The sequence below is a fragment of the Symphalangus syndactylus genome, chromosome 13 (assembly GCF_028878055.3).
Source record: "Symphalangus syndactylus isolate Jambi chromosome 13, NHGRI_mSymSyn1-v2.1_pri, whole genome shotgun sequence".
Lineage (NCBI taxonomy): Eukaryota > Metazoa > Chordata > Mammalia > Primates > Hylobatidae > Symphalangus > Symphalangus syndactylus.
The window spans coordinates 59,485,674-59,510,192 of record NC_072435.2 but is presented as its reverse complement, the minus strand read 5'-3'; the positions used below and the strand labels follow the sequence as shown (position 1 = coordinate 59,510,192).

General features: G+C 52.7%; 3 protein-coding genes across 18 annotated transcripts; 2 read left to right on the top strand and 1 right to left on the bottom strand.

Annotated features, from left to right (window-relative positions):
- The first annotated feature begins 879 nt into the window (after positions 1–879).
- TYROBP (transmembrane immune signaling adaptor TYROBP) lies at positions 880–5,864 on the top strand. 3 transcript variants are annotated; one of them, XM_063615071.1, is made up of 6 exons: positions 1,745–1,828; positions 1,984–2,123; positions 2,529–2,561; positions 2,710–2,844; positions 3,027–3,073; positions 5,633–5,864. In XM_063615071.1, the coding sequence occupies exons 2-6, from the start codon at positions 2,063–2,065 to the stop codon at positions 5,696–5,698; spliced, it is 342 nt and encodes a 113-aa protein (XP_063471141.1). In that variant the 5' UTR covers positions 1,745–1,828; positions 1,984–2,062; the 3' UTR covers positions 5,699–5,864. The 3 variants fall into 3 exon arrangements, with proteins under 3 accessions (XP_055093119.2, XP_055093120.2, XP_063471141.1); XM_055237144.2 differs by having other exon boundaries at positions 880–2,123; XM_055237145.2 differs by lacking the exon at positions 2,529–2,561 and having other exon boundaries at positions 1,648–2,123.
- A 131-nt stretch (positions 5,865–5,995) lies between these two features.
- On the bottom strand, positions 5,996–10,226 carry HCST (hematopoietic cell signal transducer). Of its 4 annotated transcripts, none has more exons than XM_063615072.1 (5): positions 10,129–10,226; positions 7,632–7,735; positions 6,853–6,918; positions 6,364–6,495; positions 5,996–6,147 (listed from the first exon to the last, which is right to left on the bottom strand). In XM_063615072.1, exons 2-5 carry the CDS (start codon positions 7,672–7,674, stop codon positions 6,107–6,109), a joined length of 282 nt encoding a protein of 93 aa, XP_063471142.1. In that variant the 5' UTR covers positions 7,675–7,735; positions 10,129–10,226; the 3' UTR covers positions 5,996–6,106. The 4 variants fall into 4 exon arrangements, with proteins under 4 accessions (XP_063471142.1, XP_055093116.1, XP_055093117.1 ...); XM_055237141.2 differs by lacking the exon at positions 10,129–10,226 and adding an exon at positions 8,540–8,663; XM_055237142.2 differs by lacking the exon at positions 10,129–10,226 and adding an exon at positions 8,540–8,663 and having other exon boundaries at positions 5,996–6,144.
- On the top strand, positions 7,963–22,960 carry NFKBID (NFKB inhibitor delta). Of its 11 annotated transcripts, none has more exons than XM_055237133.2 (12): positions 7,963–8,073; positions 11,426–11,529; positions 11,717–11,777; positions 12,339–12,544; positions 13,139–13,284; positions 13,366–13,471; positions 13,658–13,804; positions 13,927–13,978; positions 14,068–14,216; positions 19,706–19,822; positions 20,142–20,306; positions 21,580–22,960. In XM_055237133.2, the coding sequence occupies exons 1-12, from the start codon at positions 7,983–7,985 to the stop codon at positions 21,631–21,633; spliced, it is 1,398 nt and encodes a 465-aa protein (XP_055093108.1). In that variant the 5' UTR covers positions 7,963–7,982; the 3' UTR covers positions 21,634–22,960. The 11 variants fall into 11 exon arrangements, with proteins under 11 accessions (XP_055093108.1, XP_063471136.1, XP_063471137.1 ...); XM_063615066.1 differs by lacking the exon at positions 7,963–8,073 and adding an exon at positions 9,584–9,816 and having other exon boundaries at positions 13,094–13,284; XM_063615067.1 differs by lacking the exon at positions 7,963–8,073 and adding an exon at positions 9,678–9,816 and having other exon boundaries at positions 12,357–12,544; positions 13,094–13,284.
- Positions 22,961–24,519: the final 1,559 nt, after the last annotated feature.

Below are 24,519 nucleotides of genomic sequence, written 5' to 3'. Positions count from 1 at the left end.
TTTTTTGTATTTTTAATAGAGATAGGGTTTCACCGTGTTGGCCAAGATGGTCTCGATCTCCTGACCTCGTGATCCGCCCACCTCAGCCTCACAAAGTGCTGGGATTACAGGCATGAGCCACCGTGCCCAGCCTAATTTTTAGTAGAGACGGGGTTTTACCATGTTGGCTGGGCTGGTCTTGAACTCAACCAGGCATTATTCTAATAGACCTCACAATATCCTCACAAATATCCCAGCAGCCTGGCCTCCCTGCTCCAGTCCCTGCCTCCACAGTCTGCTCCCCACCTGCAGCCGGAGGAAACCTGTGAACCCCTGAGTCAGGTCAGGGCCCTCCTGGCTCAGAGCCCTGCTCTGGTCTCTGACTGCCCCCTCGCCCACTCAGCTCCAACACCTTGGGTGGCCCGGTGTGCCCAGGAGGACCTACAAGATCTGTTCCCTCCATGCTTGCTGTAGACACAATGGGAGAGGCTTGGGTTTTTAAGGGACAGGACTCAGCCAGGCCTGAACAGTGGTGACCGTTGGCTGAGCTGGGACCTGACCCTCCTCTAGGCTCCAAATCTCTTCTCCTCCCCTCCCCCATGGGCCACTGGGCATCTGCCCTGTGATCAGAATCCAGTTTCCCCTTTTTTCTCCTAAGCCCAGGCCCAAGGAGCGAGGGGGGTGGGGTGGGGTGGGGGTGGGGGGGTGGTGACATGTGGATGGGGGAGGGGAGCTTCCTGCAGCTGTCTCATCCCCCAGCACCCTAACCTCAGGTTCCTCCTTCCCCAGCCCCAGGCTCCAGCTGGGGGCTAGAAGTCCCCGTCTCCTTGGGGTGGCCTCCCTTGGGCCTTGCTCCCAGCCACTTCCTCATTCAGCACGAGAGCCAGCCACCTGCCTCTCCCCAAGCCGCCAGCCGCGCCTCTGTGTCTGTGTCACTGCCTTACTCTCACCTTCTTTCTCAGCTTTGCCGCTGTTTTCTCCTTCCCCATCTTTCATCTTTGTTTTTCCCCCTGACTCTCCCCTAGTCAAAAACCTGCTTTTGGGTCTTGGGTTCCATTTCCACCTTGATTTGCTGTGCAGCCTTAGGCAAGTGTCTCTACCTCTCTGAACAATGGGGATGATAAGAGCATGTGCCCTAGAAGGGCATTGCGGGGACTGAATGGTTTAACGCTTGGGACAGAGTGCCTGCATGTCATTAGTGCCCACATGCTGATGGCTCTTTTAATATCCTTTAAACAGCACAAGGTTTTGATGATTAAATAATCATCATCATAGCTGAGGCTTTTAAAAAGCTGACAAGTGTCAGACCCTGTTCTCGAAACTTTAATTCATTTAATTCCCAAAACTCTAAAAAGTAGGTCCCGTTTTACTCCCAATTTTACAGATGAAGAAACTGAGGCTCAGAAAGGTTGGGGCTGGGTGCGGTGGCTCACACTTGCAATCCTAACACTTTGGGATGCCGAGGCGGGTGGATCACCTGAGGTCAGGAGTTTGAGACCAGCTGGCCAACATGGTGAAACCCTGTCTCTACTAAAAAAAAAAAAAAAAAAATACAAAAAATTAGCCGGGCGTGGTGGCAGGTGCCTATAATCCCAGCTACTTGGGAGGCTGAGGCAAGAGAATCACTTGAATCCGGGAGGCAGAAGTTGCAGTGAGCCGAGACCGTGCCATTGCACTCCAGCCTGGGCAAAGAGAGAAAAACTCCATCTCGAAAAAAAAAAAAAGATTGAGTAACTTGCTCGAGGTTGCCCAGCCAGGAAGAGGCAGAGCTGGTTTCAATCAGCCAGAGGAAGGTCGTGACACTGACCCCCCTGTTAAGCCGATGTCTGACCCCTGACTGGGGATGGAGGTGAAGTTTGTACTTCATGTACCCTTTGCCCTTCACATCCAGTTGTTAAGGGGCTGCAGCACGGCCCCTGGGTGTCTGGGCCTGATTCTTTCTTGGGTTTTGTTTCTGTCTCTCCTCCCCTGCCCCCTCCTCCCTCCCGCCACCACCCGCCTCAGACTTCCTCCTTCACTTGCCTGGACGCTGCGCCACATCCCACTGGCCCTTACACTGTGGTGTCCAGCAGCATCCAGCTTCATGGGGGGACTTGAACCCTGCAGCAGGCTCCTGCTCCTGCCACTCTTGCTGGCTGTAGGTGGTGAGTTGGGGGCTTCCGCAGCTGCCTCCCGGGTCCCTGGGCTCAGCTTGGGGTAGGGCAGGGAGCGGGGTGGAACGAGAGAACCAAAAGTGGGTGTTGGGATGGGAGCAGGTCCCCAGCCTCCCAAAGCCTGTGGGTTTCTCTCAGAGCCCGAGCCCCCAAGTTTTGTCGTCCACTACAAGCAGGGGAGAAGAGACATCTAAGGGTGTTGCCACAGGACAAGTTGTGCAGAAGTAACGCACGTAGTCTGGTGGCCCAGATGCCGGCCCCCTGAGTCCTGCCAGACACATTCTCCCCCTTGCTAACCTCTTGGCTGTCAGGATCCACCCTCCCTGGCTTCTAAACTTGCCTGCCCGACCCCCATCATAACTCTGTGCCTGAGTTTACCTTCTTTTTCCTCCTCAGGTCTCCGTCCTGTCCAGGCCCAGGCCCAGAGCGGTAGGCCTAGACCCAGCAGTCCCTCTCTCTACCTCCCAGAGACCTCTCTGTCTCGGTCCCTCCGGCACCCTTTCCAAACCTCCCTGCCTCTGACCCCCTCCCCACAGTTCCCAGCACACACTGACCTCCTCTGACCCCTGTGCTGCAGATTGCAATTGCTCTACGGTGAGCCCGGGCGTGCTGGCAGGGATCGTGCTGGGGGACCTGGTGCTGACAGTGCTCATCGCCCTGGCTGTGTACTTCCTGGGCCGGCTGGTCCCTCGGGGGCGAGGGGCTGCTGAGGGTGAGTGGGGCTAGTGGGGGACATCCTGAGGACTTGCCCAGATGGGGGTGGGGGGCTGGGGTAAGCTCCCAGATCTCAAACATCCAAAGGGATGGTAATGGAGGTGCTGATTTGGAAATGACAAAACACCCTCAACTCACCACTCTGCCTGTCTCTGCACCCCGAACACCCCTCACCTCCAGCGGCGACCCGGAAACAGCGTATCACTGAGACCGAGTCGCCTTATCAGGTGAGAAAACCAGACTGTCCTCCTCACATTTCGCTCCTGCCGGAGGATATCTGCCCCAGATACTCCTTCATGCCATCAGAGGGACCTCAAAGCCATTCTCCCTAAAGCACCCCCAAACCTTGAAGGCACACTGGACATCTGTCCAAAACTGGGCCGAATAATCAACCACAAGCTTATGGTCAGCTTAAAATGTGTGAAGACGGACTGGGCACGGTGACTCAAGCCTGTAATCCCGGCACTTTGGGAGGCCGAGGTGGGTGGATCACTTGAGGTCAGGAGTTCGAGACCAACATGGTGAAACCTTGTCTCTACTAAAAATACAAAATTAGCTGGGCGTAGTAGCGCATGCCTGTAATCCCAGCTACTTGGGAGGCTGAGGCAGGAGAATCCTTTGACCCAGGAGGCAGAGGTTGCAGTGAGCCGAGATCACGAAATTGCACTCCAGCCCGGGCAACAACAGGGAAACTCTGTCAAAAAAAAAAAAAAAAAAAAAAAAAGAGTGGCTTTGCCTTTGTAAGTGCAAGCACAGGCCTTGCCAGAAGTCAGGCCAGTAATTTTCTGGAAGAAACCCAGCCCTAGGACGACTGATTTCTGGGAGATGTTCTCAGTAGGGCAGAGAATGTCATTCAGCCCTACCTTGGTAACTCTAAAGAGAGGAGTCCCAGAATTCTTTTTTGGGTTTGAGGACCCTGCATCCCTTTGAGAAACTAAGAAAATCTAGACTCCTCAGAAAAATCTACACAAAAAATACAAAATTGTGCATATAATCTGAGAGCAGTATAAGTGTTCTTTATAATTAAAAAAAATTTTTTTTTGGCCAGGCATGCTGGCGCACACCAGTAATCCCAGCACTTTGGGAGGCTGAGGCGGGTGGATCACGAGGTCAGGAGTTCAAGACCAGCGTGGCCAGGATGGTGAAACCCCATGTCTACTAAAAATACAAAAATTAGCTGGGCATGGTGTCATGCGCCTGTAATTCCAGCTTCCTGGGAGGCTGAGGCAAGAGAATCGCTTGAACCCAGGGGCAGAGGTTGCAGTGAGCCTCGGCGACAGAGTGAGACTCCATCTCAAAAAAAAAAAAAAAAAGACCAGGGTCTCACTATGTTGCCCAGGCTGGTCTCAAACTCCTGGTCTCAAGTGATCCTCCCACCTCAGCCTCCGAAAATCTTGGGATTACAGGCACAAGCAACCATGCTGGTTGAGTATTCTTGAAGCTCTTCGTTCTTTCTTTATTTTAATTTTTTTTTTTTGAGATGGAGTCTCACTCTGTCACCCAGGCTGGAGTGCAATGGCGTGGTCTCAGCTCACTGCAAACTCCACCTCCCAGGTTCAAGCGATTCTCCTGCCTGAGCCTCCCGAGTAGCTGGAACTACAGGTGCATGCCACCACGCCTGGCTAATTTTTGTATTTTTAGTAGAGATGGGGTTTCACTATGTTGGGCAGGCTGGTCTCAATCTCCTGACCTCGTGATCCACCCACCTTGGCCTCCCAAAGTGCTGGGATTACAGGCGTGAGCCACCACGCCCGGCCTTAATTTTTTTTTTTTTTTTTTAAGTAGAGATAGGTTCTCACTATGTTGCCCAGGCTGGTCTCAAACTCTTGGGCTCAAGAGATCCTGTTACCTCGGTCTCCCAAAGTGCTGGGATTATAGGCATGAGTCACCATGCCTGGCTGAAGCTCTTTTTAAAAACTATGGTGTATACAAGAGAATCTCGTCATCTATCCACCTCTCTGTCAGTGCTCCTTTTTAACCCTTTAGGGGGTCATGAGATTCTCTAAGACCCCTCCCCTGAAGAATGCATGCCCAGACTAGTCATTATATATGATTTTAGGGTTTCTGTCTGAGGCCTGCCCTTGGGGGCCACATAGATCCTCCCCCTACCCTAAGTGTGAACACTGCTGTGTGAAGTCTGAGATACTGTCTGCAACCAGCTTTGCCTATTCACCTCACTTGTGGATAAAGTTTCTTTGTGAAGTCTAAGAATCTCGGGTTTGGCTCTGTGATATCCAGAAGACCGAGGGGCCTTTCCAGTTACTGGTGGCAGTGAAATTTTAGGGCAAAGCGTTACCCGGATGTATTCATTCCCTCTGTGGATGTGTCCAGCACCTATAAGTGCTAGATGCTGGGGACACAGTGACAGAGTTTATATCCTAGTTAAGACAAACTTGAAGCAAATGAACAAATAAAATAATTTTGGGAGGCACAGTAAAGGAAATAAACAGGCTGTTTGACAGTGGCTGGGGTGTGGGGGGAAGAAACTACAGAGGAGAAATTGAGAAATGCCTCTCTGAGGAGGTGACGTGAGCTGAGACTTGAAGGGAGACGGGATCTAGGGGAACAGAATTTCAGGCAGAGGGAACAGCACACACGGGGTCCCTGAGGCTGGGGCACACTGATGAGGCAGAGAAGAAGGGGGAACACTGAATGTACTTGAATAAAATCCGGATCTCTTCCATGGCTATAAGGCTGAAGAAGCTGCCAGGGGCCTTGTAGGCCACTGGGAGAAGGCTGGATTTTATTTGGTGGGTCCCTTCCACTGATGGCCCCCATTCCTTTAGGAGCTCCAGGGTCAGAGATCGGATGTCTACAGCGACCTCAACACACAGAGGCCGTATTACAAATGAGCCCGAATCATGACAGTCAGCAACCTGATACCTGGATCCAGCCATTCCTGAAGCCCACCCTGCACCTCATTCCAACTCCTACCGCGATACAGACCCACAGAGTGCCATCCCTGAGAGACCAGACCACTCCCCAGTACTCTCCTAAAATAAACATGAAGCACAAAAACATTATGCCAGATCCTTGGGCTGATGGGATGGGGACATGTGGGGGTCCTGAGGGGGCCTTCGATCCAGAAACAGTTCATGGGAGGGAGGCTTTGGGGACGCTGGGGTTCTTTGAGAAAGAATACGACTACAGGTGTTTCAACTGTTTTATTACAATCCAAAAGTTGGGGCGGGGGTTCCTGTGCCACCACACACCATCCAGGATGAGAGGGTCAGAAGTCAAAGGTCCAAGTTGCAGGAGGGTCAGCCCCTGCCTGGCATGTTGATGTAGACTTTGCCGTCTTCTGGGGAGAGGGGAGAGAAAGCATGAAGCTTGACCACCCACATCTCTACTTCCCTGGGGACCCCCTGCTTCAGGGGTTTCCTCAGGGGTTCCCCCAGGCACCTCCTCCAGGGTTTCCCCAGCACCTCCTCCAGGGCTTCCCCAAGGGCCCCCTCCCTGGGACCCCCTCCCTAGGGACACTATGCACCCTCCAGGCCCCGCCCATCTCTGCCCTCACCTTGGGCGGGGCTGCGGCGTGGGCGTGCGCACAGGAACACCGCCCCCACGATGAGCAGTGATGCCACCGCATCAGCAGCCACGAGGCCTGCCAGGAGCGGCAGAGAGAGGGACCCACATCCGGAACAGGAGCCTGGAGAGTGGGGGCCGGAACAGGGAGACAACTCAGGCTCTGCGTCCTGGGGCAGTGCTTTGGCCACAGGGAGAGAGGAAGTCCCCTGCGAGGGGGCGGGTCCCAGGTTCCTTGGGGTTGCGCTTGGGGAATGAAACGGGAGACAGAGATGCAGAGAGGCTGGGGTGTCCCAGGACCCTCGGGGCTGTGCGGTGGGCACACGGAGTACTCCTGAACAGAGGCTGGGGGTCGCTGATTCTGGGACTTGGAGAAGGACACGGATCCTCTGATTTGGGGACGGGAGGTGGGATGGTGACCTGGAGAGCCACTGGGGTGTTCTAGGAGCCGCTGGCCAAGCTTCTGGGATGGAAGTGATACCTGAAGTGCCAGGGTAAAAGGCAGGGACTGATGATCTCTCTCCTGGGGTCGTCTGAGCTGCAGCCACTGTGGAAAGAGAAAGAAGGTGGGTGAGGGTGGAGAGAAGGTCCACAAAACAGAATGCTCAGCCCGGCGCCTTGGCAAACGCCTGTCATCTCAGCACTTTGGGAGGCCAAGGCAGGAAGATCGCTTGAACCCAGGAGTTCAAGACCAGACTGGGCAACATAGTGAGACCTCGTCTCTACAAGAAATATAAAAATTAGCTGGAAGTGTTGGTCATGCCTGTAATCCCAGTTACTCGGGAGGCTGAGCTGGGGGGATCACCTGAGCCCAGGAAGTCAAGGCTGCAGTGAGCCATGATTGTGCCACTGCATTTCAGCCTGGACAACAGAGCAAGACCCCACCTCAAAATAAACAAACCAAAAAATAGGGTGTAGGGAAGGAAAGGTAGTGTCCTGAGAAGTAATCTCCAGGCTGGAGAGATGGAATAGGGCCACATGGGAAGGGGACTCCCAGAGACATGGAGAGTGAAAAGAAATTGGAAGTGGCAGCAGAGATCCAGTCATGAGAAGGGGATGCTAACAGGCAGCCCCTCCAGAACTCCCTGTCTCACCCCCTCCCGCCCCCAAGGACCCAGGCCCTGAAGCCGAATGGATCTCCCAGAAGGGAAGGGAGGCAGGGAGAAGAACCCCACTTTCAGCACCCGTCCCTGCAGACGTCACCCAAGCACCCATCTCACAAACGCTCTGCCTACCATCCCCTGTAACCACTGGCTTCACCTGGGAGCAAAAGCAGGAAGAGGATGTGACCTGGATGGATCATGGTGGACTGGGGTCTGGCAGGGGTCTGGCAGAGGACTGTGGTCCAGAGAAGTCCTGAGGAACTGTGGGGGAGCAGAGAAGTAGCAACAGCGGATGTCACCCTGCGGTGTCAAAGCCATCTGCTTCCTGTGTGTGTTGAGGGGGTGTCTCTGTTACTGCCTTTGGTGAACAAACTCGGGGGAGGGTCAGAGAGACCAGGGAGGCTGCTGGCCTGGTCCAAATGGGAATGACAGGTGGCAAGGGTATGCGGGCTAGGGAGATCTGGAAATATTTTGGAGGTAGGGCCAACAAAATTTGCTGATTAAATGGATGTGGGTGTGTTTGAGAGGGATCCTAGACAGCCAAGCCTTCTGGCATGAAACTCTGAGAAGATGGGAGTGTCTGCTGGCAGAGATGAAAGGTAGGGAAGTGGGTTTGCGGGGAAAGTGATGAGGTTTGGGCATACAGAGCTGGAAATGCCTGATAATCTCCCTGTGGAGATGCTGAATAACCTCATTGCATTTAGGAGTTCAGGGGATAAGGCTGGTCTGGAGATGTAAATTTGGGGGTTGATGGCTTATGGATGGTACTTAAAGCCACAAGACTGGGTGACATCACCAAGGAAGTGAGTGCAGAAAGGATTCTGCCCCTATCACAACACACCCTGAATGGGGGAAGGGGAGGAACTTTGCCAGGGAAATGGAGAAAGAAGGAGTAAGGGAGGGGACCCCGGAGAGCATGGCATCTTGAAAGCAGGGGAGAGGCCACCGCAGTGGCTCATGCCTGTAATCCCAGCACTTTGGGAGGCCAAGGTGGGGGAATCACCTGAGACCAGGAGTTCAAGCCAATATGGTGAAACCCCATCTCTACAAAAATACAAAAATTACCCGGGCATGGTGTCGGGCTCCTGTAATCCCAGCTACTTGGGAGACTGAGGCAAGTGGAGGTTGCAGTGAGCCGAGATCTCGCCACTTTGCCACTGCACTCCAGCCTGTGCGACAGAATGAGACCCTATCTCCAAAAATAAAAAAATAAATAAATAAATAAAATAAGAAAGAAAAGCAAGCAAGCAAGCAGGGGAGAAATAGGGCCAACATGGTCAGTGCTGTGAAAGGTCACCAAGTGAAACTGAGAGTGGCCTCCCACTGGAATGTCAGCTCCAGGGCTGGGAATTCCTGTCTGCTTAGTTCACAATATGCAGCAAAATGCCTCCTCTGCTGCAATAAATTATTTTAAATGATGAATGAGTAAATGAAACCAGACCTCTGAAAAGTGTGATGTAGGGGAGAGGGAGAAATTGAGCCACACCCTATACCCTTACCCACAGCCCCTTCCTCTGGGAGTCTAGACCCCCAGTCCCCCCTCCCTCTGGACCCAGTAATATTCTGCCTGCCCCCACCCCATCTCCATCCCCACTCCTAGCCCTACCCCCATGGGCAGGACCCAGGAGACAAAGCCTCCAGCACCCCCTTAGACACAGACTCAGAAATCCAGGCCCCAGCCAGGCACCATGGCTCAAGCCTGTAATCCCAGCACTTTGGGAGGCCAAGGCAGGCGGGTCACCTGAGGCCAGGAGTTCGAGACCAGCCTGGCCAACACGGTGAAACCCTGTCTCTCCTAAAAATACAAAAATTAGCCAGGCGTGGTGTCCGGCACCTGTAGTGTCAGCTACTCGGGAGGCTGAGGCAGGAGAATCGCTTGAATTCAGGAGGCAGAGGTTGCAGAGATCGCACCATTGCACTCCAGCCTGGGAGACAGAGACTCCTTCGCAACAACAACAACAACAAAAAAAAAAAAAAAAGAAAGAAAAGAAATCCAGGCCCCCCCGGTGTCTCCCTCCTCTTAGAGCCCGGTGCCCTAGGCTCCTTCAGAGCAAAGATCTGGACCCCAGCTCCCTCCTTCCCGGGGGGCTGAGTAGTCCGCCTCCCAAGTCCGCCGCGCCTTCAGGGACTGCGTTCGCTGGAGCGCAACCTGGGGACTCCCAGGCCTGTGGGCGGGCCCTGCCCAGGACTGGGCGGTGCCATAACCCCTAGTTTAAAAACTCGAGGGTACCGGCCCCAAGATCGGGGACCCGGCGGAGGCTCCGCGGGGGAAACAGCGAGGCTGGCGCAGCGCCGAGGCCGCGGCCCTGGGGGCCCGCAATCCACGCCACGGAATCCCCGAGGTAATGGGTGCGGGTAGGGCGCGCTTGGCCCCCTAAGAGAGTGAGGGACTGAGGATCGAAAGACTCCCGAGGCCCTGAGGGACGGAGCTGGAGCATCAGCCCTTTATCCCGAGAGTGAGGGTCCTAGGTGTTTGGAGGAGGAGGGGATCGTGGATCGTGACGGAGGGGCGGCTGGGATCCCGGACTTCTGGGTCCTGGGGATGCAGGGGCCTGGGGATGCAGGATCGCAGGGCCCCGAGGGTGCAAGGGCTGGGAGGCTGGATCCCTGGGTCCTTGGAGGTGCTAGGGGTTGCTGGCAGCCGAGACTCCTACCCCTAGAAGAAGGGACTGGGCTGAGTGCTGGGAGGCGTGGTCGCTTAAAATCGGCGTGGGTCTCGGTGGGGAAGGGTCCGGAGCCTGGCCTCAGGGTCTACGCTGGAGGTGACCCTGCCTCTGCCCCGCCCTGGGATTTCCGGATCGCCACCCGTGCGGGGCTGAGCAGGAATTCCCCTTGCGCGGGGATTCCACGAGCGCCACGCTCCGCCGCGCGCCCCGCCTCGGAGCAGGACACCTGGGGCACAGGACTTGGGGGAAGGGGAGGATGGAAGATTCCCTTGCGTGAGCGCCGTGGCGTCAGTGCGCCGCGTCGGGGCTGTTTCCGAGCCGCCTCCTCCCGCCCCCGCCCCCCGCAATCCCCGCCTAACCCTTCCTCTGCTGGAACCCAGGCTCGGAAGGGTGAGGGTTCTGTCTTTCTGGGTCGTGGGAAGGAGTTTGGGAACTGGGGCTCCCAGGTCCTAGAGAGGAAGGAACTGAGGGTCCAGACTCCTGGGGCCTGAAAAAGAGACCGTATGGATGGGACTTTTTTTTTTTTTTTTTTTTTTTTTTTTTTTTTTAATGGAGTCACTCTCTGTCGCCCAGGCTGGAGTGCAGTAGCGCGATCTCCGCTCACTGCAACCTCAACCTCCGCCTCCCGGGTTCAAGTGATTTCACCTGCCTCAGCTGGGATATACAGGCGCCCGCCACCACGCCCGGCTAATTTTTATATTTTTAGTAGAGACGGAGTTTCACCATGTTGGCCGCCTGACCTCAGGTGATCCGCCCCCCTTGGCCTCCCAAAGTGTTGGGATTACAGGCGTGAGCCACTGCTCCTGGCCCGGGGTGAGGCCTTTGACTTCTCGAGGAGGGGCGCTGGGGACTCTGGATTTCCGGGTCAGGTTCTAGGGCAAAAGAAATGTTGGGAACCTGGATGTGCGTCTAGGGAGTGACGCCTGGGGCCTGCCCCCCATCAACCCGCTGACTTCAAAACTGGGATATCTGGGGGTGGAATTTTTTTACGGAAGTGGGGTGGTTGCTGCAGAGGGGTGCCCTCCTCCCCCTTCCTCACTTTCCGCGACGCTGGTGGAAAGTTGGGTCAGAGGGAAAGTGCGGAGCAAAAGGAAGGAAACGGCGGAGGCGGATGCCCCACCCCAAATCTTCTAATGGCTTTGGAGGAGTCAGGCGGCATCTATGTGCCAGTTTTTCCGCGCGGGAGGGCGAGGAGGGTGCCCAAACCCACTCCCCGCGCGCCACCCCCGCCGCATTTAGGTGACTTAAGGACCCTTGATGACTTCCCCCCTCCTCTCCCGCACAGTGAGCAGGGGTGAGCGCAGCCACTGCCCAACGCAAACCGTGAAGAAGCTTCTGGAAGAGCAGAGGCGCCGCCAGCAGCAGCAGCCCGACGCTGGCGGGGTGCAGGTGAGGCCAGGGAGCTACAGCTCTCCGGAGGCCCCATACTGTCCCCGTAGGGACTCAGCGGCTTGCCAGTCCCTCGGGGCTGATGAGAGGGGTGGTCCTGACCGAAATGTCTTATAGATCCTAGACAGACCCGGAGGAATCTGCCAGATAAAGTCACCTGGGTTCCTTTTTGCTTTTGTCTCTGCAGGGACAATTTCTCCCTCCCCCAGAGCAGCCCCTGACCCCATCTGTGAATGAGACTGTGACTGGTAAGTTCTCTCAGCTCCTGGCCTCCCCATCCTCCTCATTCTTCGCTTTTTTTTTTTTTTTTTTTTTTTGAGACACGATCTCACTCTGTTGCCCTGGCACTGGAGTGCAGTGGCGCTATCTGGCTCACTGCAGCCTCAACCTTCTGGGCTCGAGTGATCCTCCCGCCTCAGCCTCCCAAGTAGCTGGGACCACAGGCAATGCCACCTTGCTTGGCTAATTTTTAAAATTTTTGTAGAAACGGAGTCTGGCTATGTTGCCCAGGCTGGTAGGACCTCATTCTTGCTGGAACTCAGTAGCAGTCTGATTTTCCTAGGTTCTCTGAGTCCAGTATTCTATGCATATAGTCCTACGGAGCCCCAGGGCCCAGGCTCAGCCTTTTTAGTGCCTCAGGAGTCCAGGCCCTCAATTCCTCAGTGTCCCAGGAATCCAGGTCCCGGGTGTTTGGTGTCCCAGAAGTACTAACTCTGAGTACCTTGGGAGACACCAGGCCCTCTATCCCTGGATGTGACGTCCCCAACTCTGGTAACCAGACCTGCCCCTGCCCCTCCTCTTACGCGCAGGCCACCCTCCCTTCCCAGCACACTCGGAGACTGTGGGTTCTGGACTTAGCAGCCTGGGCTTTCCAGACTGGGACCCCAACACGCATGCTGCCTACACAGACAGCCCCTACTCTTGCCCTGCTTCTGCTGCCGAAAATTTCCTGCCTCCTGACTTCTACCCACCCTCGGACCCAGGGCAGCCGTGCCCATTTCCCCAGGGCATGGAGGTGAGATACAGAGTGGGTACAGGATGCTGAAGGGCCCCTAAAAATTCGCAGTTGCACTCCTGCAGTATTCTGAGATGTCTGGAGCTGTTATGATTCCCTTTTCCAGGCCGGGCGTGGTGGCTCACGCCTGTAATCCCAGCACTTTGGGAGGCTGAGGCAGGCGGATCACTTGAGGTCAGGCGTTTGAGACCAGCTTGGCCGACATGGTGAAACCAAAAATAAAAAAATTAGCTGAGTGTGGTGGTGCGCACCTGTAATCCTAGCTACTCGAGAGGCTGAGGCAGGGGAATTGCTTGAACCCAGGAGGTAGAGATTGCAGTGAGTAGAGATTGCACTGCTGCACTCCAGCCTGGGTGACAGAGCAAGTCTCTGTCTCCGAGGAAAAAAAAAAAATCCCCTTTTCCAGGTGGGCAAAACTGAGGCCTAAATGTCGAAGGTTACTTGGCATAGATGGGATACCCAGGGGCTCTGCATGCAGATGTGTGTGTGGTGGCTTGGGATGGAGGAATTCTCAGCTGACTGGCTCTCCCCACCACCTGCACCCTTCAGGACCCCCCAGACACCCAGTTCTATGTAGAATCTTCCCTGCCACAGGCCGGACCCTGGAGAGTTTCTGCACTCCCTTCGGGACCCCCACAGTTCCCTGCTGTGGTCCCTGGACCATCGCTGGAGGCGGCCCGAGCTCACATGCTGGCTTTGGGGCCACAGCAGCTGCTGGCCCAGGATGAGGAGGGGGACACGTGAGTATAGGGGATGGGGTTGTCTGCAGACTCTTGGCTTGGCGGGGGCTGTTCTCACGGCTGTCCCCCACCTGTCCTCAGGCTCCTTCACCTATTTGCGGCTCGGGGGCTGCGCTGGGCAGCATATGCTGCGGCTGAGATGCTCCAGGTCTACCGGCGTCTTGATATTCGTGAGCATAAGGGCAAGGTGAGGCTGGGGCCTGAACTCTCCTGGGTTCAGGGGAGGAAGGAGCCTGGGGCCTGGACCCCTGGATCCTAGAGAGGAGGGGAATGGGGAGTGAGCTCCTGGGGCTGAGGGGAGATGGGGCTGGGAGCCTGGTTTTCTGATGGGAGGGAACCAGGAGCACAACCTGACTTCTCCTGTGGCCTGCAGACCCCTCTCCTTGTGGCGGCTGCTGCCAACCAGCCCCTGATTGTGGAGGATCTGTTGAACCTGGGAGCAGAGCCCAATGCCGCTGACCATCAGGGACGTTCGGTCTTGCACGTGGCTGCTACCTACGGGCTCCCAGGAGTTCTCTTGGTATGGCCAGCTGGCAGGCAGGGGTTTGTCTAGGGGGTAAACTGGTTGCCCAGATTTTGGCTTCCAGGGCCAGGAGGCCAGGGGATACCCTTACCCAGCACTCTGCCTTCTCTTCCTCCCAGGCTGTGCTTAACTCCGGGGTCCAGGTCGACCTGGAAGCCCGAGACTTCGAGGGTAAGTTGGGTGTGGGCAGGGCTGGTGTGGTTGGTGTGGCTGGGCGAGGTGGGTGCAGATGCAGGCCCCTCACTGTCTCCATTCTGCAGGCCTCACCCCGCTCCATACGGCCGTCCTGGCCCTTAACGTTGCTATGCGCCCTTCCGACCTCTGTCCCCGTGTGCTGAGCACGCAGGCCCGAGACAGGCTGGATTGTGTCCACATGTTGCTGCAAATGGGTGCTAATCACACCAGCCAGGTGAGCTGGGATGTGGGCGGTCAGTCCCTGGGAGATTGTGTGGAATGGGGCCACTTGGATGTCCGGGAGCTCCAGGCAAATGCTGACTTTGCCTCTTCCTTGCTGTGTGCCCTTGAACATGTTACTTCACTTCTCTGTACCTTAGGGGTTTTTTGTTTGTTTGTTTGTTTTGAGATGGAGTTTTGCTCTTGTTGCCCTGGCTGGAGTGCAATGGTGTGATCTTGGCTCACCGCAACCTCTGCTTCCCAGGTTCATGTGATTCTCCTGTCTCAGCTTCCTGAGTAGCTGGGATTACAGGCATGAGTCACCACACCTGGCTAATTTTTTTTGTATTTTTAGTAGAGACGGAGTTTCTCCACGTTGGTCTTGCTGGTCTTGAACTCCCGACCTCAGGTGATCCACCTGCCTTGGCCTCCCAAAGTGCTGTGATTAAAGGCGTGAGCCACCGCGCCCAGCAGGGTTTTTTGTTTGTTTGTTTGTTTGCTTTTGAAACAGGGTCTCACTCTGTCGCCCAGGCTAGAGTGCAGTGGTGCAATCTCATCTCACGGCAACCTCTGCCTCCCAGGTTCAAGCAATTCTCTTGTCTTAGCCTCCTGGGTAGCTGGGACTATAGGCGCACGCCACCATGCCTGGCTATTTTGTGTGTGTATGTGTGTGTGTTTTAGTAGAAGTGGGCTTTCATTGTGTTGGCCAGGCTGGTCTCAAACTCCTGACTTCAAATGATCCTCCCACCTTGGCCTCCCAAAGTGCTGGGATTACAGGCGTGAGCCACCGTGCCTGGCCCCTAGTTGTTAACTGGGAGTAATATTACTGACCTTAGGGTATGTTATCAAGCACTTACTATTCATTTATCAAGCACCGAGTTTCATAGATTAGCTTATTGAAACCTCACAAACACCCTGTGACATGTGTACTCTATTTTCTATATTTTACTGACAAGGAAACTGAGGCACGGGAAATCAAAAATCTTTTTTTTTTTCTTTTTGAGACAGAGTTTTGCTCTTGTTGCCCAGGCTGGAGTGCAATGGTGTGATCTCAGCTCACCACAACCTCCGCCTCCTGAGTTCAAGCGATTCTCCTGCCTCAGCCTCCCCAGTAACTGGGATTACAGGTTCCCACCACCACGTTCAGCTAATTTTGTATTTTTAGTAGAGACAGGGTTTCTCCATGTTGGTCAGGCTGGTCTCAAACTCCTGACCTCAGGTGATCTTCCTGCCTTGGCTTCCCAAAGTGCTGGGATTACAAGCGTGAGCCACTACACCTGGCCTCAAAAAATCTTTTTGAGACAGGGTCTCACTCTGTCACTCAGGCTGGAGTGCAGTGGCACGATCATAGCTTATTGCAGCCTTGACCTTGTGCACTTCAGTGATCCTCCCACCTCAGTCTCCCAAGTAGCTGTGATCACAGGCATGCACCACCATGCCTGGCTACTTTTTTATAGAGGTAGGGTCTAACTATGTTGGCCAGGCTGGTCTCAAACTCCTGAGCTCAAGCAGTCCTTCCACCTCTGCCTCTGAAAGTGCTGGGATTACAGTTGTGAGCCACTGCACCCAGCCTAAAAAATCTTATAGCTCGTGAGTGTCAGAGAGAGAATTAGAACCCAGGTAGTCTGACTTTAGAAGCTAGCTTTTAATTATGTTCTATTCCTTTCCTGTGACAGTAGCTCCTTCATAGGCTGGCTGAGAGAATTAAACATCCACAAAAAATGTTTATTTATTTATTGAGATGGAATCTCACTCTGTCACCCAGGCCGGAGTGCAGTGGCATGATCTCGGCCTACTGCAACCTCTGCCTCCCTGGTTCAAGCGATGCTCCTGCCTCAGCCTCCTGAGTAGCTGGGACTACAGGCATGCACCACCACGCCTGGCTAAATTTTGTATTTTTAATGGAGATGGGGTTTCACTATGTTGGCCAGGCTGGTCTCAAACTCTTGACCTCAGGGGATCCGCCCACCTTGGCCTCCCAAAGTGCTGGGATTACAGGCATATAAGCCACCGCGCCCAGCCGAAAAATGTTTTTTTAGTTAAAGAATGTTGAACACCAATAAAATACAGAAAATAGTAGAATGAACTCCATGTGTCCAACATCAATAACCAGCAACTCATGGCCAGTCCTGCCCCATTCACTCTCTCGTTTTCAAGTGATTTTTGTTTTTTTTTTTTTGAGACAGCTCTCGCTCTGTCACCCAGGCTGGAGTGCAGTGGTGCGATCTCAGCTCACTGCAAACTCCGCCTCCCAGGTTCGCACCATTCTCCTGCCTCAGCCTCCTGAGTAGCTGGGACTACAGGCGCCCGCCACCATGCCCGGCTAATTTTTTGCATTTTTAGTAGAGACACGGTTTCATCATGTTAGCCAGGATGGTCTCGATCTCCTGACCTCGTGATCCACCCGCCTTGGCCTCCCAAAGTGTTGGGATTACAGGCGTGAGCCACCGCGCCCAGCCTCTCACTTTCATGTGATTTTTAAGCAAATTCAAACATATTTTTTTCAAAAATATTTGTATATCTTTAAAGAATAACGGTGTTTAGCAGAGTTAGCTAGATGGTGGGGAGGGACTGTAGGAAGGACGGGCATGACTGAGTAGAGACAAGACAAGGCGTTATTAGCAGGTTTGGGAAATGAATGATGGTAATCTAGGCTCTTAATGGTTGCAAAGTAGAGCTAAGTGATCATTTGGGCAATACAGAGAAGGTGGAATTGATACTTTGGTAATTCATTCCTTTCTTCACTCAGAATTTTGGACACATATGATGTGGCTACCAGTGTGCTGGTGATGGAGCATAAAGTTGCTTTTTGTTTGGTTGTTTTTAGAGACAGGGTCTGGCTTTGTCACCCAGGCTGGAGTGCCGTGGTGCGATCACGAATCACTGTAGCCTCGACTTCCTGACCTCAAGCATTCCTCCCACCTCAGCCTCCCAAGTAGCTGGGACTACAGGCACAAGCCATCTCACCCAGCTAATTGTTTTATATTTTTCGTAGAGTGGTGGGGGGGGGTCTCGCTATGTTGCCCAGGCTGGTCTCGAACTCCTGGGCCCAAGTGATCCCCCAGCCTTGGCCTCCCAAGTGCTGGGATTACAGGCGTGAGCTGCCGTGCCCAGCTACCTGTAATGTTTTAATAAGAAAAGACCACTTTCTTGTACTTTTAGACATTACAATTTAATGGAAAAGAGAGGAGATGATAAGTAAACAAAGAACTGAACATAATTACAAATTGGGATGAGAGCTGCCTCGGAAATATAGAAGGAGCTCTTAGACAATAAAAAGATTGGCTTTATATTGGATGTGGGGCTCACAATGAAGGTCATTCTGAGGAAATTACATTTAAATTGAGCAAGAAATGATGAAGAGGAAGAATTAACTGTGTGGTAGGGTTCTGGGAGAACTCAGAAATCAGGGAGTATTTCTCTGAAGAAAGGACAAATAATTTTTTTTATTTTGAGATGGAGTCTTACTCTGTTGCCCAGGTTGGAGTACAGTGGTGCAGTCTTGGCTCACTGCAACCTCCCAGGTTCAAGTGATTCTCCTGCCTCAGCCTCCCGAGTAGCTGGGACTACAAGCATGTGCTATCACACCCAACTAATTTTTGTATTTTTAGTAATAATAATAAGTTTTTTAAAAATAAGAAAGATGGCTGGGTGCAGTGGCTCATGCCTGTAATCCAAGCACTTTGGGAGGCTCAGGTGGGCGGACTGCTTGAGCTCAGGAGTTCGAGACCAACCTGGGCAACATAGGGAGACCCCATCTCTACAAAAAAATACAAAAATTAGCTGGGCTTGATGGCACATGCCTGTGGTCCCAGGTACTCAGGAGGCTGAGGTGGGAGGATCACCTGAACCTGGGGAGGTCAAGCCTGCAGTGAGCCATGATTTTGTCACTCACTGCACTCCAGCCTGGGCGACAGAGCAACACCCTGTCTCACAACAACAACAAAAACAACAACAATAATAAAAGATAAGAACTCTTTCCCTGTAATCTCAGTGCTTGGGGAGGCTAAGGTGGGAGGATCACTCGAGCCCAGTAGGTTGAGGCTGCAGTGAGCCGTGGTCACACCACTGCATTCCAGCCTAGGCAACAGAGCGAGACCCTGTCTCAAAAAACAAACAAAATAATAGCTTTTTTTTTGAGATGGAGTCTCACTCTGTTGCCCAAGCTGGATTGCAATGGTGTGATTTTGGTTCACTGCAACCTCTGCCTCCCGGGTTCAAGCTATTCCTGTGTCTTAGCCTCCCAAGTAGCTGGGATTATAGGCACATGCCACCACGCCTGGCTAATTTTTGTATTTTTAGTAGAGATGGTTAATTATGTTGGCCAGGCTGGTCTCGAACTCTTGACCTCAAGTGATCTGCTCTCCTTGGCCTCCCAAAGTGCTGGGATTACAGGCGTGAGCCCCTGCGCCCTTTGAAAAAAAAGAACTTTTTAAACCTCAGTATCATTACTCTGTCTTTAAAAAATTAAAGATTTTCTTGTAATACCAAATATCCTGGCTGTAGTCAAATTTCCTTTTGGCTGTAAAATGATAATTTTTTTCATTAAAAAAATCAAGATCCAAATAAGCACACATATTATGATGTTACGTCTTTTCAAATCACTCTTAATCTAGAGCTTTGGTTTTGTCTTCATCATTTTTTGGACGAGCAAACTAGGTGGTTTTGCCCTGTTATCAGCACATAAAATGTTTAACATTCATTATCATTACAAGCTCCTTAAAGACACATAAAAAGGTTTCATTTTAGAAAATGTCTTTTATTTTCCCCCAAATATGACGGGAACAGCTCAATATTGTGGTGCAGTATTGCAATATTAGCTAGTCCACTGATTAATGCTGCCAACTCCTGTGCTTGTAGATAAAGTACAGTCTGTGTGGGTCAGGATGCAGTTTAATGTGTTGAATGGAGGGCAGGTAGCCAAGGCAGTTGCTTCGAAGAACTGGAAAAGGAGTCTCTTTCTCAGACACTGGTGGGAAAATTGTCATGAGAAATGTACAGTTCTGGGAGGTGTATGGTGTGAATGGTACACCCTGAGATGTGGTGTTGTGCGGTGCACAAGACATACAACTGAATAAGGCACTCTTGGTGGGGCTCGCAGAAGAGGGCCAGCATCTTATTTATTTATTTATTAATTTTGAGATAGAATGTCACTCTGTCACCCATGCTGGAGTGTAGTGGCGTGGTCATAGCCCACTGCAGCCTTGAACTCGTAGGCTCAAATGAACCTCCTGCCTCAGCCTCCCAAGCAGCTGGGACTACAGGTTCGCACCACCACGCCTGGCTAATTTTTCTATTTTTTGTAGAGATGAGGTCTTGCTGTGTTGTCCAGGCTGGTCTGCAGCTCCTGGCCTCAAGTGATCTTCAGCCTCCCATAGTGCTAGGATTACAGGCGTGAACCACCGCACTCTGCCAAGGGTCAGGGTCTTTAAAGGCTCCTGGATTCTGTGGGAGGGCACCTAGGTGTGAGGCTGGCCCTGACCTCTGCCATTCCCCTCCCCTCAGGAGATCAAGAGCAACAAGACAGTTCTGCACTTGGCCGTGCAGGCTGCCAACCCCACTCTGGTTCAGCTGCTGCTTGAGCTTCCCCGCGGAGACCTGCGGACCTTTGTCAACATGAAGGTGGGAGCCGGGGCTGGGAAGTGCAGGTTGTGTGGGATACGGTAGAGGGGGCAGTGGGATGTTAGGGGTCCTGGGGGCTGTGGACGTGGAGGGGACGATGTGTGGGATCTGCAGGGGAATGTGTAGGAAGCAGACACAGATTGCCCCAGAACACGTAGGCCGTGGACACAGGGATGCATGCAGCGTGGCTGTGGCCGGGGGAGGTCTGGGATGTGAAAGGACAAGAGTAGGACGTGGACAAGGCAGAAATTGAAGTGCAGTTTAGAGGCCTGGGCCAGCTGAGCCCAGATCCCCATCAGGTCTCCCCTTACTTTTCCAGGCCCACGGGAACACAGCCCTCCACATGGCGGCTGCCCTGCCCCCTGGGCCAGCCCAGGAGGCCATCGTGCGGCACCTGTTGGCAGCTGGGGCGGACCCCACACTGCGCAACCTGGAGAATGAGCAGCCCATTCACCTGCTGCGGCCCGGACCGGGCCCTGAGGGGGTGAGTAAGCACTGAGCCTGCCTGTAGAGTGGCCTCTGAGCTCGCGGGCGTGGGATGACCTCCCTGCCCCACCCAATGCTCACTTTCAGAGAATGAATTCTAATCTCGGAAGGTGACTTCAGGCAACCCTGACTCTATAATGTGACCTCTGACCTCAGTGTTTCATCCCTTACCCCAGAATGGTGACTTCTCTGATCTCTACCCCAACCCTGACCTCACAGTGTGACCTGTACTCCCAACCCTGAATCTTGCTTGACCTCAAGGTGTGACTTTTGATCCCCAAAAGTGTGACCTCCTACCCCCTGCCCCTAACCTTGGGTCCTGACCTCAGATGTGACTTTTGACCTCTTACCTCTCATTGCTCACCCCCAGGTGGGAACCCCCAGCCAGCAGCCCCTTTCCCTTCACTGAAGTTCTGCTTCCTGACCCTTTCTCAGTGTGTGAACACAGGCGGTGACCTTCTTCCCACATCTTTATTTTTATTTATTTATTTATTTGTTTATTTATTTATTTATTTTGAGACAGTGTCTTGCTCTGTTGCCTAGGCTGGAGTGCAGTGGCACGATCACAGCTCACTGCAGCCTCGAGCTCCTGGGCTTAAGGGATCCTCCTACCTCAGCCTCTGTAGTAGCTGGTACTACAGGCAGTCACCACCACACCCGGCTAATTTTGTTTTTTTTTTTTTTAAGAGATGGGGTCACACTATGTTGTCCAGGTTGGTCTCAAACTCCTGGCCTCAATTGATCCTTCTGCCTTGGCCTCCCAAAGTGTTGGGGATCACAGGCATGAACCATCACTCCCAGCCTCCTTCCCAAATCTTTTTTTTTTTTTTTTTTTTTTGGCTACGGAGTCTTGCTTTGTCACCTAGGCTGGAGTGCAGTGGTGCAATTTTAGCTCACTGCAAGCTCCGCCTCCTAGGTTCAAGTGATTCTCCCGCCTCAGCCTCCCAAGCTGGGACTAAAGGCACACACGCCACCATGCCCGGCTAATTTTTGTATCTTTGGTAGAGGCGGGGTTTCGCCATGTTGGCTGGGCTGGTCTTGAACTCCTGACCTCAGGTGATTTGCCCACCTTAGCCCCACAAAGTGCTGGGATTACAGGCGTGAGCCACTGCACCTGGCTCTTCCAAAATCTTGACTCTGGACCTCTGACCTTCAAATCCAACGGGACCCACTCAACCTCTCTTCTCTAGCCCCTCCCTCTGCATGTCGTGCCTTCCCCACCTCTGCTTCCAAACTGACAGACTTCTCTCCCTCCTTTGCCTTGTCTACAGCTCCGGCAGCTGTTGAAGAGGAGCCGTGTGGCGCCACCAGGCCTGTCCTCTTAGGACTCAAACCCAGACCCTGGACTGATTTTCCAGTCCCCACCGTCCTGCGGGACAGCCAGCGTATGCTAATGTTGCAAATCCATGATAATGTATGTGGAATATCCTGCCATTGGGGTCTTATATTAAAACCCCAGAATGGCTGCAGAGGGGTGAACAGGCCCCAATATTTGGGGTGCTGTGATACCCCTCTTCTACCCACAAGGAGCCCTCTTGATGATTTCTGTGAAATCGAGGCCCCTTGATTGTTTCTGTGAAACATCCTGCACCCCTAGTCCTTTCCCCACTGAGATCCTTCGGGTTCTCTCCCCTAACTCAGCTGTTCGTTCCCAGAAACCCAGATGTAATCCCCCTACGTGGTGCTTGGGGCATCCCAATACCATCTCAGTAAAGCTCCTACAATGGCCTCCTCACCCTCCCTGGGACCCACACCCTTCGGGTCCTCACCCTGAGACAGGAGGGACCCTCTGAGATCAGGGACCCTTAGGTCCCACTGCTCTCTGATTCAGAGCTCAGCTGGGCCCCGTTCCAGACCCCAGCATTCCCGGTCACTCCCTCCCTAATCTGAGCATCACTCAAGCTCTTTATTAAACTCAGTTTGGGCCAGGTTTGGTGGCTCATGCCTGTAATCCCAGCACTTTGGGAGGCCGAGGCGGGTGGATCACCTGAGGTCCGGAGTTCGAGACCAGCCTGACCAACATGGAGAAACCCCATCTCTACTAAAAATACATATTAGCCGGGCATGGTGGCACATGCCTGTAATCCCAGCTACTCGGGAGGCTGAGGCAGGAGAATCACTTGAACCCGGGAGGTGGAGGTTGCGGTGACCCGAGATCATGTCATTGCACTCCAGCCTGGGCAACAAGAGTGAAACTCCATCTCAAAAAAAAAAAAAATAAATAAAATAAAGAAGAAGAAGAAAAAGAAGAAGATACAGGAGAGAGCTTGCTTCCCTGCTCTCTACTCTCTGCCATATGAAGATGCAGTAAGAGGATGGCCATCGTGGGCAGGGCACACTGGCTCACACCTGTAATCCCAGCATTTTAGGAGGCCGGGATGGGAGGATAGCTTGAGCTCAGGAGTTTGATAACAGCGTGGGCAGCATGGTGAAATCCTGTCTTTACTCAAAAAAAAAAAAAAACAAAATAGCCAGGTGTAGTGGTGCACACCTGTGGTCCCAGCTACTCGACAGAGTAAGGCAGGAGAATGGCTTGAGCCTGGGAGATCAAGGCTGCAGTGAGCTATGATTACACCACTGCACTCCAGCCAGGTGACAGAACAAGACCTTGTCAAAAAAAAAAAAACAAAAAACAAAAAAACAAAAAAAACCCCTGCAAACCAGGAAGAGAGTCCTCCAGACTTTGGAACTGCTGGCACCTTGATCTTGGACTTCTCAGCCTCTAGCACTTGTGAGAAATAAATGTGTGTTTTTTAAGCCACCCAGCCCATAGTATTCTTAGCCCAAACTAAGACTCATATCAATACACACATGTCCACACACCCACCCCACTAACATGATAAAATGTCCCTCAGGAACTTTTTTTTTTTTTTTTTAATAAGAACAGGTTCTCACTCTGTTGCTCAGGCTGGAGTACAGTGGTGCAATGTCAGCTCACTGCAGCCTCCACCTCCTGCCTGGATTCAAGAGATCCTTTTGCTTCAGCCTCTTGAGAAGCTGGGACCACAGGTGTATGCCACCACACCCAGCTAATTTTTTTCGTTTTTATTTTTGTAGATGCGAGGTCTCACTATGTTGCCCAGGCTGGTCTCGAACTCCTGGGCTCAGGGGATCCTCCCACCTCAGCCTCCCAAAGTGCTGGGATTACATGCATGAGCTTCTGCACCTGTCCATATATTCTTATTATTCTGAGACTGGGTCTCGATCTGTCACCCTTGGCTCTCTGCAGCCTCGACCTCTTAGGCTCAAACAATTCTCCCACTTCAGCCTCCTGAGTAGCTGGAACTACAGGCACTCACCACCATGCCTGACTTTTTTTTTTTGTAAAGACTGTGTCTCACTATGTTGCCCAGACTGGTCTTGAGCTCCTAGACTCAAGCGTCCCTTCCACCTCAGTCTCCCAAATTGCTGGAATTACAGTCATGAGCCACTGCACATGGTAGAAACTGAATTATTATAAGAAAAATTGGCCGGGCACTGTGGCTCACGCCTGTAATCCCGACACTTTGGAAGGCCAAGGCAGGTGGATCATCGGAGGTCAGGAGTTCAAGACCAGCCTGGCCAACATGGTGAAACCCCGTCTCTACTAAAAATACAAAAATTAGCCAGGCATGGTGGTGGGCGCCTGTAATCCCAGTTACTCGGGAGGCTGAGGTGGGAGAACCGTTTGAACCTGGGAGGTGGAGGTTGCTATGAGCCAAGATCACACCACTGCACTCCAGCCTGACAAGACTCTGTCTCAAAAAAAAAAAAAAAAAAAAAGAAGAATTACCAAGATAATCTTCAGTGGTAAAAGAATGGCTTGGGGTGCAAGAACATCAGATAAGTAAGAGCAAAATTATTTTTCCTGCTGGAATTTGAATAACAACATTTTTAAATTAAATACTCTAAGTATTACCATTAAACTTTACACACTGACCCTATTGAGCAAAACCGCCTTACTTTTCCTGTTTCACCTACTTGGAGCTCCTTACCTATTGTTAGCCTGTTGATCACTGTTGGTTGTGAAAACACAAAGGCAGCTTTCAACCCCTGTGGTGCCTGTGGTGTTAGTGATAGATTTCCGCTGGGCTCATCCGAGTATAACCAAAGGTATAACCAGTATCAGAGTGATGGTGCAAACTGAGTTCTCTACATTGCATCCAACTTGCACCATGAAACGTCTTCTCCTAATATCTACCAGGTGTATATTTAATATACACTAGCTATAT

Excerpts from the sequence above, each read along its gene's own strand:
- NFKBID (XM_055237130.2), top strand. The coding sequence starts at position 10,017 with ATGCAGGGGCCTGGGGATGCAGGATCGCAGGGCCCCGAGGGTGCAAGG. Across the intron at positions 13,285-13,365 it reads CAGGATGAGGAGGGGGACAC|GCTCCTTCACCTATTTGCGG; the intron begins GTGAGTATAGGG and ends ACCTGTCCTCAG. Across the intron at positions 14,217-19,705 it reads GTGCTAATCACACCAGCCAG|GAGATCAAGAGCAACAAGAC; the intron begins GTGAGCTGGGAT and ends CCCTCCCCTCAG.
- HCST (XM_055237141.2), bottom strand. Across the intron at positions 6,919-7,631 it reads CTTCCTGCTTTTGCTCCCAG|TGGCTGCAGCTCAGACGACC; the intron begins GTGAAGCCAGTG and ends CTCTTTCCACAG. Across the intron at positions 6,496-6,852 it reads CTTTTACCCTGGCACTTCAG|GCTCCTGTTCCGGATGTGGG; the intron begins GTATCACTTCCA and ends CCCACTCTCCAG.
- TYROBP (XM_055237144.2), top strand. The coding sequence starts at position 1,823 with ATGGAGGTGAAGTTTGTACTTCATGTACCCTTTGCCCTTCACATCCAG. Across the intron at positions 2,124-2,528 it reads ACTCTTGCTGGCTGTAGGTG|GTCTCCGTCCTGTCCAGGCC; the intron begins GTGAGTTGGGGG and ends TTTCCTCCTCAG. Across the intron at positions 2,562-2,709 it reads CCAGGCCCAGGCCCAGAGCG|ATTGCAATTGCTCTACGGTG; the intron begins GTAGGCCTAGAC and ends CCTGTGCTGCAG.